Genomic DNA, 15,427 nt, shown 5'->3' with positions numbered 1-15,427 from the left:
AGAGAGACAGAGACAGAGACAGAGACAGAGACACAGAGAGACACAGAGAGATAGAGAGAGATACACATACCAAGGGGGTATCTTGTTTATGGAGTAGAAACCAAGAAGGGCAGCTCTCTGCTGTTGCTTGAGCCAAGAGTCCAGTTCTGCCCTCTCTAAAGGAAGGCATTGGGAGGAGTTTAGTACTCTACCCTCCAGCCTTCAAATCAGAAGAGACAAGGCTGAGGGAGGTGGTATCAGTCTAGACTTGAGTTAGCAGCATAGTGATGAGATTAGAGGTAATGAGCTTTAACCTGGGAAAAGCATCATGTTCCATGGAGTTGAAACCAGGCAGGGCAGTAGATGCAGAGCAGAGATGACAGCCAACCCGGAGTTAAACATGTTCACTTTCTAGAGAAATACTAAAGATTCCTTACCAGCTGACATCTGACAGGTGATTATACTTTGCTTCCCTGAGTTCCTTACCCTAATGGGAGGATGTTCTGTGGGACAAATATCTTGACATTTGTCCAGAGATTGCCATATAAATCTCCTTGAAACTTTTCCTACTACATCCACATCCTCCTTCCTGACCCTGGTTCTGTTTCTTCTGTCTACCTGTATCTGTTTTATTTTCTGTGGTCCAGGACCCTCCCCTACAAAGTCCTGTGATGATATGTGATGGTAGCGTTTGCAAACCTAGCAAGACTATCACTTTGGGGTTTCCCTGATGACCTTCCTGGGACAGGACCCTCTAACCCTACTGAGTAATTGAAGTAGTTTGTTCCATAGTGAGTAGGTGGGAGCTGTTGCAAGGAAGGGAGGGAAAGAGAGGACCAGTGGAGTGTTGTTAGGGAGGAATAGGTTTTCTGCCTTGTTACAGCTTAGCTGCATAACTTAGTTGTAGCTTTCAGGTCAAAGGACTGCTGACTTGTACAGGGCTTACAAAGGGTGGTTTCATTGAGAATCCAGAAGTAGTTGCTTCAAATCCAGCTGTCTCAACTCTATCCAGAGAAACTGGATAGGATGATTTCCGTAAGGACCAAGTATGACTATGGAGCATAATGGAAAAAATGCTTGACTCCAGGTCATTGGAGACTTCGGTTTGAATTCCATGTCCATCACTTACTAGGTGTATGACTCCAGGTAAGTCACATCATTTAGGCTGAGTTTCTTGGCATGTAAACTGGGGAGGATACAGGTTGTATGATGGGAGACTCATCTGAGATAATGAATGCAAATGCTTTCATAAACCTTAAAGCTATGTGAATGTCAGCTCTTGTTGCCACAGAAGCAAATGAGAATTTCTGAGCTGGTGTTGCAATCTGCTCTGGTATATAGTATGCTCAGAGGAGGCTGGTAGAAAGAGGGCTAAAGACTCTAAGTCAAAAGATCCAGGTACTAGTCTGAGTTCTGTCACTATCTATGAGACCCTGGTAAGTCATAATATTTCTCTGGACCTCAAGAAAATGAGAGGGAGTAGAATAAGTGATCTCCAAGCTCCCTCCCAACTCTGACTATGATTCTGTGACCACTTAATCTTTGTACCTCAGTTTCTCCATTGGCCAAAATTCGACCACTACCCCTTATCTCACAAAGTAGTTGTGAATCTCCAGTGAGGCCATAGATAGGACAACTCCCTGAGAAGTTAAGTGCCTTACAGATGAACCCCATGGGCTCTAAGCTTTGGAGGGACATTGACCAACTAGAGAGTGGGGCCAGGATAGTGAGGTTTCATTGAAGGAACATGGTCATGGTTAGTATGGAGAAAGGAAGACATTGGGGATGGGTGGAAAGGGGACTACAATGACTGTCCTCAAATATGAAGGGTGCTATCATGTGGAAGGAACAGTTGAATTTATTCTGTGTGACTGTAGACAACAGAGCTAAGAGGTGTGTATGTGGGGTGGGGAAGATTACAGTTTAAACCAGAATTTTCTAACAACCAGAGCTATGATATAGACTTCCTCCTTTGGCAGTGAGCTCCCTGTCACTGGAAGAGTTTAGACTGAGACCAGATGATATCAGGGGAATTCTTTGGTGGGGTGGGAGGCTGGTCCAGATAACCTCTAAAGTCCCTTCTTGCACTAATTTGATTGTCTTAAGAAGTTTTTTCGTGATTGTTTCTGGACAGTGGCACCACTGTTAGCCACATACACTTAGAGGGTAGTTAAATGCCCCTTCTCAGCAATAAAAATGTTTTCCACTTTCTGATCTGACTTTGCTGCCAGCTCTCTTAGGGTAGGGGTGTGGTGGGGACTATTCCTGGGAGAAGAGCCAAGGGAAACCGTGGAGATTGTAATTGAGGAGTGAAGAAGCTATGCTCACGTTATCAAATCTTAATCAAACCTTCCACTGTCCCCTCTGCCCCCCCAACACTCCAGGCGGTGCCATAGCCTGGGAGGAAGACCTGGCTTTCTACTGAGCTAGCCTTTCCTGGACTTCATTTTGAGAGTGCCTGTTGTTTGGAAGAACGGTGTCACTCATCTCTTGGTGCAGTTTTTCTCCCCTTACCCTGGTTGCTATGGAACCCCTTTTCATTAATGCTGAAGGATGAGTGTTTGACCAGGGATTGGACTGCCAGCCCCAGCAGCACTTGCAAACACTATGAATATCGAGCCTTTGAATCTGTGGGTTTTTTTTCCTATTTGCAATTTTATTTGGGGGGTTGGAGGAGAAGCAGGGCAAGAAGGGAAAGAGGAAGAAAAGGAGCTTGGTTTTGTTTTCCTTGAGAGTATTGATGGCAGGAGATCGAGAGGAAAGGGAAACACAATTGTGAAGTAGGACTTCGTATGTGTGACTTGAATTAAATTGCTTAACTTTTCTGGGCCTCAGTTTCCTCTTCTGTAAAATGATGGGATTGGATCAGATGATCTCTAGGGTTGCTTCTGACTCTAACGCTCTGATTCCTGGGAAGGTGCCATGTTGTGGCAGTGGGCTCTCTGATGCCCCATCTCCGCTCTGAGATTCTAGGACTATAGCTGTGTATGCAGTGAATGAACTGAGCCACAGAGCTGAGGCTGAGAATGATCTTTTCAGGGATGACCCACATTCTTTTTTTTTTTTTTTTTTTAGCAATCAGGGTTAAGTAACTTGCTCAAGGTTACACGGCCAGTTATTTCTGGGTGTGGTGCTAAGTATCGGAGCCCAGATTTGATCCCCAGGTCATCCCGACACTGGAGCCGGTGCTCTTACTCGATGAGCCACCTGTCCACCCCCCTGATAACCCACATTCTTGAGATGCGTAGCCAGTTAGCCCAGGTCATCAGATAGCTCTGTTTTAGGCTTTGCTGGGTGAGATTTTGAGGAGATGTCTATGGAGAGTTACTTTTTTCCCCAACTAATATTTTCTTACGGTTAGCAGCTGTTTTGGTGATTAGTCTGTTCTAGGCATGCATTACAACAGCTGTACTTCTCAGTGCATTCTGTGTTAAATTTAGTTAGTGTGGACAGGAGTATTAGGTTTGGAGGGTGGCTGTGTGACCCTGGCCAAGTCATTTAACTTTACTGAGTCTCAGTTTCCCTATCTGTTAACTAAGCATGATTTTTTTTGAGGCTTTGTTTTGTTTTCCTTTAAAGTATTGATGGCAGGAAGTCAAGAGAGGAAAGGGGAAAATAATTATGAGGTAGGACTTTGCATATATGGCCTGGGTTAAGTTACTTAGCTTATATCTAAGTATCTTTAAGGTCAGATTTGAACTTAGGTACTCCAGACTGCACCACTTACTTGCCTCTCATAGGGCTATGAGGATCAAATGAACTGTTTGTAAAAGCTCTTTGCAAATCTTTTTTTTTAAGTGTTTTATTTTCTGTTCATGTGGTTCCTGGGTTTTTTTTGTTTGTTTTTGCAGGGAGGAAGGCAGGGCAATTGGGGTTAAATGTTAAGTGTCTGAGGCTGGATTTGAACTCAGGTCTTCCTGACTCCAGGGCTGGTGCTCTATTCACTGTGCCACCTAGCTGCCCCTGCAAATCTTAAAATGCTATTTAAATACGAGTTCTATCATTATCATTATGTATCTGAAATGACCCTGTGGTGACTTCTATTGCAAAGTGAATAATCTTCTTATAATGTATAAAACTGTTACTCAATACTTCCAAATTATGAGCTCCTTTCCGCCCAAACAATAGACAAGTATTTATTAATCACCTACAATATGTTGGCACTACTAGATTCTGGGGATACAAAGACAAAAAAGAAATAGTCCCTGCCCATAGGGAGCTTACCTTCTATAGGAAATCCACATGTGCATGTGTAAGTATCTACAGGATAAATAATAGCATTTATATGGTGCTCTGAGATTTGCAAAGCACTTTATGTATGTTAACTCATTTTAACTGGGAGGTAGGTGCCATTATCCCCATTTTACAGAAGAAAAAGCTGAGAGAGACAGATTAAATGACTTGCCCAGGTTGACTTAGCTAGTAAGTGTTTGAGGAAGGATTTGAACTCAGGTTTTTCTCATTCCAGGTTTGAGAGGGCACTAGCAGATGGGGAGATCAGAAAAGGCTTTATTCAGAATAAGTGTTCTTATCAGTTTTTATGTCACGGATCACTTTTGCAGACTGGTGAAGCCTTACGGATCCTTTCTTAGAATGTTTTTAAATGCATAAAATAAAACACCCAGAATTACAAAGGAAATATTGAATAGTTACCAATTTTTTTTTAAAAAGAGGGCTGTGGATCCCAGCTTAATAACTCATGATGTAGAAGAAGACATTTGAGCTGAGTTGTGAAGGAAATGGGATTCTAAGCAGTGAAGATGAGGAGGGGCCATAGTCCAGGCATGGGAGACAGTCGGTATGAAGTTACAGTGTCCTGTGTGAAGAATAGGAAGAAGGCCGATGTGGCTGGACTCGAGGGTCTGAATGTATACTATGAGGATTGCAGGATAGGTAGGGTGTGGTGGGAAGGGCTTTAAAAGGTAGGCAAGTTTGTATTTGGTTCTAAAGGCAATAGGGAGCATTGGAATTTATAGCAGGAAAATGACCTAGTCAGATCTGCTTTTTAGGCAAGTTACTTTACAGCTGTGTGGAGTATGGATTAGAGAGGGGAAGTACTTGAGGAAGGGAGAACATTCAGGAAGTTATCATAGCTCCACCAAAGAAAGAGCAACTAGGTGGTGAAGTGGATAGAGTGCCTGACCTGGAGTCAGGAAGACTCATCTTCTCACCTCAGACACTAGCTGTTTGACCCTGGCCAAGTCCCTTAACCCTGTTTGCCTCAGTTTCCTCATCTGTCAAATGAGCTGGAGAAGGAAATGGCAAACCACTCCACTTTCTTCGCCAAGAAAACCCCAAGTGGGTCACAGAGAGTCAGACGCTACTGAAAAAGGACAGAACAGCTGCTGAAGCCCATGGAAGTGAAATGATTTGCCCAAGATCACACAGGTAGCAGTAAATTGTAAAAGGCAAGATTTGAATTTGGTCTCTGATATCAGAATCTGTGCTCTTTTCAATGTATTAGAAGATTATAGGTCTGTCAGAAGTTACGAGGGTCTGAAACAGGGTGCTGGCTGCATGAGAAGAGAGAAGGGACAGATGAAAAAAAGATATTTTGGAGGTAGAAATGTCAAGACTTTGGAGATAAATGAATATACAAGGTGAGAGTTGGGGAGTTGAAAATGACATTCAAGTTTTGAATCTGGCAGTTTCAAGGAAACAGAGGGGAAGCAGGGCAAGAAGGGAAAGAGGAAGAAAAGGAGCTTGGTTTTGTTTTCCTTGAAAGTATTGATGGCAGGAGATCAAGAGGAAAGGGAAACACAATTGTGAAGTAGGACAGAAGAGGGGAAATTCCCAAGAGGCCCGGCTTGGAGGTGTTGGGAAAGGGAATGACACCTGTCCTGTTAGTGTGAGGGCAGCGGCTGTGGAAGAGAGGAAGACGGTGAGCCAGGTAGTCCTGGAGAGCAGATGCGGCTTCTCGTACTTGGATCCCTTCTTGGCCCCAGCACAGCTGTGTGCTCAGTAAGGACAACCTCAAGTGAATGGAAGTTGGCCTCTATTGGCTTCTTAGTGTGACAGGATGATAGGTGTCTAAGTCACTCTAAGAATAGTCTTAGACTATACCCACTTTTTAGAGTAACAACATTATAGTAATGGAACTAATGAAAAAGATGTTGGACTTGGGAGTTCCCCAAAGTAAACCAGTTAGCCAAATCAGTAATACCCCCTTGACCAGTCTATCTCTGTGCTAGAGTCAGTGAGAAGAGCATTGGCTCTGGAGCAAGAGCACCTGAATTCAAACTCAGCCTTTTCTGGTGACTGCCTCTGTGACCATGGGCTTACCCTCTTGGGCTTTAGTTTCCTTGTCTGGTTAATGAAGGTGTTGGATTAGGGAGCCTCTGAGGTTCATTGCAGGCCTGATCTATGATGGCCTCTGTCTTCGAGGACCTCACAGTTGAATTGGAGAGAAAAAGATGCCTAGATGTGGCAGAACAATAACGAAAAGAGAAACATCGAAGGGATTGAGGGGATTAGGACAGCAATTGGTTAATTGTGGGGATTTTGTGAACTATACTGACTCCATCTTGTGAATCAATTCTGGAGCTAGTTTAATTCCTTTTCTATTCAATTATGGATCTCAGTTCAATTTCTGTCTTGTGAGAAAAGTTGTTTCAATTATGGGAGTTGTGAGAAAACCTTGTTGCATTGTTTGAAACTAGCCTTGTATGGCTAGGAAGCTACCTGCTACTTAGAGAACCTTAGCTAAGGACCTACGTTATTCTGGCCAGAAATCCATCCAGATCCAAAGATTGATGCAGAGTTTTGTTACAGTTATACATCTTAAGCAGCCCATCCGTTTTATCTGTAAGACCCCACACTGATCAATTAATTATGGTTTCCATGTCCTTTTGATTGTTTACAGACACTTGGGGGCGGTCGGACACCTCCTTTTCTGATTTCAGGGAATTGTACTTGTCCACTCTTCCCCCAGCCCCAACTTGGAAAGTCCCTAATTTTTCACCCTATTAGAAATCAGATAACCTGATATTGTATTGTTTTCTTTTAATAAATTGGGCTATTTGGTTGTTTTAATATATAAAAGCCTGCCTCCCCATATTCAGTGAGGTCCAGGCCTAAGCTGAGGAGGTCTGGTCCTGGTTTGTTGAGCAATTGGCATTCATTGCTTTATAAATCCATATGCTTGGAAGCTCAAACTTTTCTTTTTGCTTTTTGGAGAGGGGAAGATAGGGCAATTGGGGTTAAGTGACTTGCCCAAGGTCACATGCTAGTAAGTGATGAGGTCTGAGGCCAGATTTGAACTCAGGTCCTCATGACTCCAGGGCCGGTGCCCTACCTAGCTGCCCCGAAGCTCAGGCTTTTGTTTACTGAGTCACTTTCTCTTTCACCTACCATATATATATAAAACCTAGAGACAGAACCATATGTAATTTGATACTAAACTGTGCATATGGACTGAGGGCTGAGGGAGTTTAGGAAAGAATTCTACTTGTGTGGATGAAATTAGAGGAGACTACAGTGGGAGAACCTTTAAGGATGAGTAGGTTTGAGAAAACCAAGAAATGACGTTTTGGCTGTGAGCTCAGTGAAGGTGCCACAGCCAGACCTGGGGATGTGATGGCCAATGGCCACCTTTAGTCAGTTTCTAGAAGGTGAGGCGTGACCATGGGGAGGAGAGGACAGTTGCTCTCGATGTGGTCAAAAGAACAGTGGCCTAGTAGTTAGAAGAGCCTGGTTTTGGTCCTGCTTCTGTTCCTGGCTTGCTTTGTGACCTTGGGCAAGTCACTTCTCTTTTTTTCAGACTTCAGTTTCCTAGTTTGTCCAAGGAGGTTGGATTTCATAGCTAAGGCCCTCTACCTGCAGGTGTCAAACTCATGGACCAAAAGCTGACCACAAAACTAGCTGAGAACCAGACTAAAATGAATTTTTTAACAAGACAAATAAAAATACAATACAACATAGATAATGTTAATTTGGGGTTTTTCTAAGTCATCATGTGGCCTGGAGAGTTTCTAGTTGAGTTTGACACCCCCGTAGTCTACGTCTCTGAATACACCTTCATGTATTGCATGGTTTTTGGGTACACAAAACCTGTGACTTCATTACTATAGATGCCTAAATCCTATATCTGACCTCAGAATTGAGAAGGGGTATGGAAAGACTCAGCCTCTTCCTGCTCTCAGCTTAATTAAAGCTTTTTCTTGTCTTGTGTCTTTACAGTTGTTAACATCTGTCAAGGGACATCTGCAACTTCAGTTGGATCAGCAGGAGCTGGTTAGAGATGGTTAGAAGTACCTGAGACCAATTAAAGATATGCTAGTCCATAGCAGGGAGCAAGGTCTACGTTGGTACATAGAGCCACTGGAGATGTGGATGCCTCCCCAGCCCTTCCCTCCAAGCTCTAATAAGCACCAGACTTAAGTCACCCTTCCCTTCCCCCCAGCCTACTTGCCCTTGGTCCCCAAGAACTGCTGCAGGCAAGTGGAGACTGACAGATGTGCCTGGGGTACCAGGCTTCCTCTTTTCTTCCTGGAACCCACCTTTCGGATAGTGGAAGAAGCAGACGCTGGACAAGAAAGGATGCCTACCAAGGGGAAGTACTTCCTCAATGAGGATGAGGAGTGGAAAAGCAAAGATTCCCGCTATGAGCAGTTCCACCACATGAGTCAACACTACCCTCTCCTGCTCATCTTCCTCTCTGTTGCCATCATTTTATCAGTCATTCTCATCACCCTTGCCTTCATCCATGGGGTGAGTAGATTGGCTAAGGTGACTGGAGAGAGACTGACTGGGATTTGGGAGTCTTCTGTTCTAGTCCTGGGTCCACTAGCAAACTAGCTCTGTGGCCATGGGCTGGTCACATCCTTTTTCTGGACCTCAGTTTCCTCCCCTGTTAGGAAGAGAAAGAGGTAGAAGGGAATAAGCATTTATTAAGCTCCTCTTGTGTACCCTGGCAGGTAGGTGCAATTGTTATCTTCATTCTACAATTGAATTGATACAGACAAGAATTAATTGACTGGCCCAACATCAGAGGCTGGATTTGAGCTGAGGTCTTCCCTACTCCAGGCCCCGTTTGGAGCCAGAGGATAGACCCGAGTTCAAATCCTAATTCTGCCACTTACACCTGTGTGATCCTGATAAAATCACTTCACTACATTTACCTCAATTTCCTCCCCTGTAAAATGACAGGAGAGTTGCATTAGATGATCTCTAAATTTCCTTCCATCTCTAAATCTATAATCCTAGGATAAGAATTCCTTCCCTATTTCACACAAATTTTGTTTGGGCCAAATAAGTTGATAGATGCAGGAGCTTTGAAAAATTTGAAAGCGTTGTATGACTGGGAGGTCCTGGTTTAGTGGGAGCAGTCTCCTTTCCTTCGCTTTGTCTGCGTTCTCTTGTGTTTGCTCTTCTCTCTGCTAAGGAGAAAGCAGAAAAGCCTGGGAGTCAGGACTACTAGGTTTTGGTTCTCACTCTGTCACTGATTTGCTTTTTGATTTTTGAGAAATTCACTTTACAATGGGAAGAGCTTTGTGTGGAGAGTGAGAAGAATGAGGGCAGCTGGGTTCAGATCCCAGTCTTGCTGCTTCTCTGGGCAAGTAACTTAAACTATCTGGTCCTCAGTTTTCTTTTCTGTAAAACTGGGGGAGGAGAGTAGGCTAGGTAACCTCTAAAGCCCCCTTACATTCTAAAATCTTATATTATGAATTATAAATGCATAAACTTATGAATTATAAACGCTAGGAATTCTTCTCTCCCTTCCTCTTTCCTCCCACCTTCCACCTGTATACATTATTTGCTTCTTCTCACCCTTAGAGGGAAGTGAGGTTAGGTGGCATTTCTAACAGATCTTATCCAGCATGTAGCATTCTGATTAGGGCTGGGGGTGAAGAGTCACTTCAGTCAGTGAAAACAGCAGTAATACATAATAATACTTCATTGGTTGTAATTTCATTCATACACACTTTTTTTTTTAGTCAGTTAGAGTTAAGTGACTTGCCTAGGGTCACATAGCTAGTAGTTATCAAATGTTTGGGGTCAGATTTGAACTCAGGTACTCCTGACTCCAGGGCAGGTGTTCTGTCCACTGCACCACTTAGCTGCCCTGATGCACACACTTCTAACAGTGCAGTAGATTGTAGCCCATATAACCATGTTTTCTTGTGCTGTGCATTGAGTATAAAGCAGTTATCTGAGTTGATCCTCACAATGATCCCTATGACTTTTGTAGTTCAACTAATAATACCTCCATTTTATGGACAAGGAAACTGAGGCCTCAAGGGTTTGAGTGACTTGCCCAAGGTCATATATCTGAAAGTGGTACCTGGAGGGTCTTTGGGAGATGCCCTACAAAGAGATAACAGTGTCTTAGAAGAAAGACCATCAGCAAAAGGGAAGTCTTGCTGGTGATTATTACAGGAGGAAGTATAAACCTTGCCTGGACAGCCTGGGTTTTAGTCCCTGTTGGTCCCCTTTGTAGCCACTATCTGAGAGGATGTAGATTAAGACAGCTTCTTTTTGAGAGATACTCCCCACCCCCAGTGTCTTTTTCACTTGGTCCTCACAACGTTATCTGGGATTAGCAGGATGAGATGGTAGAGTGAAAGTTGCCCCTTTCATTTGGTACAAATTAATCACCAGACTGGAAGTGGGCCCTCCCCTCCACCTCAAAGAAGGCTGGAATGGCCTTCAGGGCCTCACTAGGGAACCCTGCAGAGTTTCTGGAGAGTTGTTGACTGCTACTATCTCTGCTGGTCCAGCTCTGGAAATCACATCAACCTTTACTGTAGATAAGCTTTGGGCCTTGTCAGAGAAAATTCTCCAATGTTAATAAGACGTGTGACCCTTAGAAGGAATTTAGAAGAGCAGTCTGCAAAGATTTTTTCTTCACAGTGGCCCTGTGAGATCAGTAGTATGAGGATTTCTTTTATCTGTAAAAAAGTATGAGTAATAATATACTACTTACTTCACAGGGCAGTTGCAAAAAGTGGTTTGCAAATCTTTTAAGTGGTATAGCAATGTGAGAAGTTCTCACAGAGGAGATACCGAGGCTCTGAAGGGGAGGTGACTTGTCCATTGTCACATAGACAGTGAATAGCCCTCCCATGATTTAAACCTTGCTCCTTCTAATACACTGCCTTGTCTCTTCAAGTTGAGTAAAGGTGATAAAATGGGGTAGGCATGTGAAGAAGCTTCCTTCCAGATGGGTTAGGGCCCGGGGGTGGGGAACCTGCAGCCTCAAGGCCACATGTGACCCTCTAGGTCCTTAAGTGTGGCCCTTTGACAAACCCTTTTATTTGTTTTATGAAGTTTGGATTTCGTCAAAGAGCTGCACTTGAGGACCTAGAGGACCACATGTGACCTTGGGGCTGCAGGTCCCCACCCCTGGTTAGGCCATCTCATACTACTAATCCCAGATAATGTTGTGAGGAGCAAGGTCTCTCTATTCCATTTGACTACAAGTGGAGTATTCATACTTATCGCTCAAGAGAAATACCTGTAGTAATTTCTACAGGCTCTAGAGATAAGGAGGGAAACAGGCTGAGAAATGAAGTATCGTTTTTACCTGCTAACTTTTCTTGTATGTATGGAAAGATGGTCCATCCCCCTGAAGCGACTTACTATTTTGTAGTGTAGACCTCCCACACATACCAGGAGAAATTTAGCCAATGTAAGCTGAAGGAGTCAGGAAGATCATCAGTAAGGTTAATGGGCTGGGCTAACCCTGGAGGGCTTCATGGAGGAGGTAGACCTAGAGAGAAGACACTCGTGAGACATGAACTCTTACTGTAGTTTATGTTTGGCTGGCCTCCAGAACCACTCCGGACACCTACCCTTCCTGGTGACTTCGTTCACGATTCTCATCCTGTTTGCAATCATTTATGCGCTGGTGTACGTCGAGTGCCTCTTTCAGAAATGGCTCAAATTCTTTGCTGTGATCATCTGGATTTGCTTCTTGACCCTGGGTTTCGTCTTAATCTTCGACTGGAGGGATGGCGAAATCTATATGTGGGAGCAGGTAACTGTGGGGCCCAAGAGCCCTGGGTCCCTTGTGATGGAGAGAGGCAGGATGGTGCTTGGGACTGACTGTCAGACTGGGAAACAGGATATTGAGTTCTGTCCCTGGCTCTGCCACTGATTCCTTGAAGGACCTTGTATAATCTAGCTTCCTTCCGTACACCTTTTGCTTTCCCCCCTCTCTAAAACGAGGGGGTTGGAGCAGATGACCTCCAAGACCCCTTTCAACTCAGACATTCTATAGTTATGCTTACTTATATTTATATATAAAACTTACAGTTTGCTAACTTACACTGAATTGATTTATTCCTTGAGAGACCCAGGGCCTATAAAAAATGCCTCCTTTCCAGTTATAAATACTGATAGAGGGAAGCAGTAAGAGAGAATCTGAAATTTTTAGGTAGTTTTTTTTTTTTTGTGAGGTGTACAAGGTGGAGGGATTGATTTACTTTCCCATTCAGGTTGGCTGAGGGTAATATTATAATAAAATGAGACCCCCTCCTTAGGGCACCAGTTGAGATTGGTTGCAGGGAGGTACTCAGCCTGGGGTTGGATTTGAGGGGGTAACTGCTCAGGATTCACACTTGGTTGCCAAATCTCTACCTCCTCATTTTACAGATGGGAAAACAGAAGTTGAGATCAATTAATTTGTCTGTGGTCACAAAGATAATAAGTGACAAAGATAGGATTCAAACCCAGGATCTTGGAAGTCAAATCCTACATTTTCACCACCCCATGCAAACTGTACCCCAGAGGGTGTGGCTGTTGCCTTGTGCCCTGTCATTGGGCCAGGTGAACAAGCCCTAGCTCAGCTTCCTTCAGAGTGCTAATTATCCTTTCCCAGGGGAACTCGCTGGGATGGAAGCTACCCTCTCATGGAGGAGACTATTTTAACCACTCTCTGTTATAGCCTAGGGTGTTAGTGTGTCAGCTGTACTGTCTCCCAGCTCTTGGGGTTTATTAGGGGTTTGAAACTTCACTATGGGTGAAACTTGGCAGGCCCAAGTCTTGGCTTCCAACTGCATTTTAATGTGTGGGAAATGATGAATAAACTTGACTTTCTCTTGAGTAGAAAAAAAAACCAACCCAATGAATTTTAGATTTTTTCTTTTGGCTCTGTGTTCTTATAAACTCTGTTCTTGGTCACAGCTCATTTGATGAGGGAAATGTGTCCCAATGAAGACATCTTGGGGGCTGAGTGACCATATTTGGAGGCTGGCGGGGGAGCTGGATGATTTTATCCTCTGCTCCAGAGTACCATGTTCATCCCCCAATCAGCTGGCTCTGTGCTCCCAAGGGACAGATAGATCTTGGCTAATGTCTCAGAGTCAGTTAATGACTTTACTCTCTTGTCCCCAGGAGCTCCCCTCTCTCACCCACACTTTTTCCTAGAATGATGAGTGAAATTGGCTTGATTTCAGGTCCAGAGCCTTGGTATCTGTCTTTTTAGTCTCTGTCTGCTCTCTGCAATGATGCTAATGGGCAAGTCCATAGCCAGGAGGAGGAGGGGAATGCCTGCCTATAGCTGACATCAAAGGTGGCTGGGTAGAAAGAAGCCAGAAGACTGGGATTTAGATCTTGGCTCGGACCCTTAGTACCTGTGTGACCTTGGACAGGTCACCTAAACACCCTAGAAGGACTTGGTGTTATTGTCTATAAAAATAAGGGGTCGGTCTAGATGGCCTCTGACGTCCCTTCTGACCCCAAGTTCCATAGTAGATACATTGGATAACTGGCCCCTGGATGTACTGATCGTGATTTATTCAAACGCCCAGTTGTCTGTGGTCTTCCTTGGCCGAGGGAGCCCTGCTCCCTACCCCTCTTTTCCAGTTTTGAGGTGGTTGCTGTTCACCACGTCTTCTTTCTCCAGGTGCCCTTCTTTCTGTTCAGCATCTTCACTGTGTATACCATGCTGCCTTTTGAGATGAAGGAGGCCATTGTGGTGAATGTCCTGTCTACACTGGCTCATCTGCTAGTCCTAGGTATCCGGACTAAAGTGTTCACGGCAGGCTTCCCAGTGGTACTCCAGGTAAGAAGCAGCTGTGAATACAGCACAAACGTGTGTCAAGATCTTAGAGTGAGCAGAGTTCTCCGCTTGGTGCCAGGGGCGATACAAGTGTGAATAAGCTCCACTTCCAGGCCTTGAGAAGCTCACAGCCCATAAGACACCAGCACAAAGTGCTTGATGGCCCAGCAGGCTTCAGTGACCCAGGTCTGTGGGAAACCAGCCCTACAGAAACTGCCGAATAGAGGGAATTGTAACTGGCCCAAGGGTTGTCCTCATGGTCATTTTTAGATTTTTGCTTATTGCTTGGAGTGGCAGTGGTCTGATCTGAGTCTCTGGGTATTATACAGAGGTCTGGCCTCTAGATAGGTAGATAGAAGAGTAGCCTTGTTGGGATGGGGCAGCCAGAGTGGAGGTAGAGCAGACAGGACAGTGAGCTTGTTGGTAAGGGTGTGATGTTGCAGTTCCCAGCAGGGACTCAGCAGTGATTGAGTTAGCCTTAGAGTGGAGTCATCTTCAGGGCAATAGGCAGCCAGCACTGATGTGTAGTGTACCAGATAGAGAACCTCATCTAGGGGAGGCATTTGTCTGGTGCTCCTGGGGAGAGAATCCAGCCTCACTTCTCCCTCTGGTCAGAATTCATAAATATGACTTGTGCTTGCATGTCTTTGGGGTCTGAAAAGGGCATGGAAGGGTATTGAGTGGGAAGGTAGGGTTTACATGTAAGGATTGAGCCATTGTTCTCTTATTACCTATCCTAGGAGAGTCCTCAGTGTGGCTAAGATCACCGAGAAGGGCCAAGGGAACTTTGAAAAATTAGCTATGCTTTGTAGCTTAGTTAGACTTGGCTTCCCCTGAGGGTTTGAGCCACAGACTTCCTTCTGGCTTTCAGCATATGTGACATTTGTCACCCACATACCTACCCCTCCCTCAGCACTGTTTGGGGGGGGGGGAACGTGGTGGTGAAAAGGTGGCCATTGGGAGGAGGATGGTTGTGCCCAGCCAGTCTTAGCTGTTTTCTGGATGTGTCGTATGTCTGTAGAGGTAGTAACCTGCAGTGATCTTATTTCCTTCCCACAAAAACTATGTGGTAGAGGGAAGTTCTAACTCGGCAAGATTACAGGGGAGTCGGCTCCTTTATCACAAGATTCTCCCCTCCCCCATCTCAATTCCAACATCAGTGAGGATGGAATAAAGGGGATGATTATGTTCTCTGCTCGCTGGGTATGTGCCATGTCAGGCTGGGCTTATAGAAAACCTTGCATTATTATATCTGATACTCATATTTCCAAAGGACTTTCTTAATTATCATCTCATTCTATTTTTGTGACTATAAGGTAAATAAGGTTAGCTATCATTTGCTATAACATGCATTGATACAGTGCCTGCTGTATGCACGAGGTCTTGTGCTATAGTCTGGACTTGTAAAGAAGAATCCCTGTAATTCTTTGTGACGTAGAGAAATGA

At 44.4% G+C, this 15,427-nt stretch overlaps 1 protein-coding gene across 3 annotated transcripts in view; it reads left to right on the top strand.

Annotated features, from left to right (window-relative positions):
• Positions 1–15,427, top strand: part of ADCY7 (adenylate cyclase 7) — a 120,999-nt gene that overhangs the window by 49,595 nt on the left and 55,977 nt on the right. For all 3 annotated transcript variants that reach the window (XR_011167288.1, XM_069082524.1, XM_069082525.1), the window contains exons 2-4: positions 8,158–8,688; positions 11,753–11,956; positions 13,826–13,984. Coding sequence is in view for 2 of the 3 variants with exons in the window: in XM_069082524.1 (XP_068938625.1) it covers positions 8,518–8,688; positions 11,753–11,956; positions 13,826–13,984 (534 nt within the window). In the remaining variant the exon portion in view is untranslated. The remainder of the gene's footprint in view (positions 1–8,157; positions 8,689–11,752; positions 11,957–13,825; positions 13,985–15,427) is intronic.

The sequence above is a fragment of the Petaurus breviceps genome, unplaced genomic scaffold, assembly GCF_028583685.1.
Source record: "Petaurus breviceps papuanus isolate PSGF00001 unplaced genomic scaffold, PetGlider_PUasm1.0 171, whole genome shotgun sequence".
Classification (NCBI taxonomy): Eukaryota; Metazoa; Chordata; class Mammalia; order Diprotodontia; family Petauridae; genus Petaurus; species Petaurus breviceps.
The sequence above is the reverse complement of the archived record's forward strand: the minus strand, read 5'-3'. Positions and strand labels throughout refer to the sequence as shown.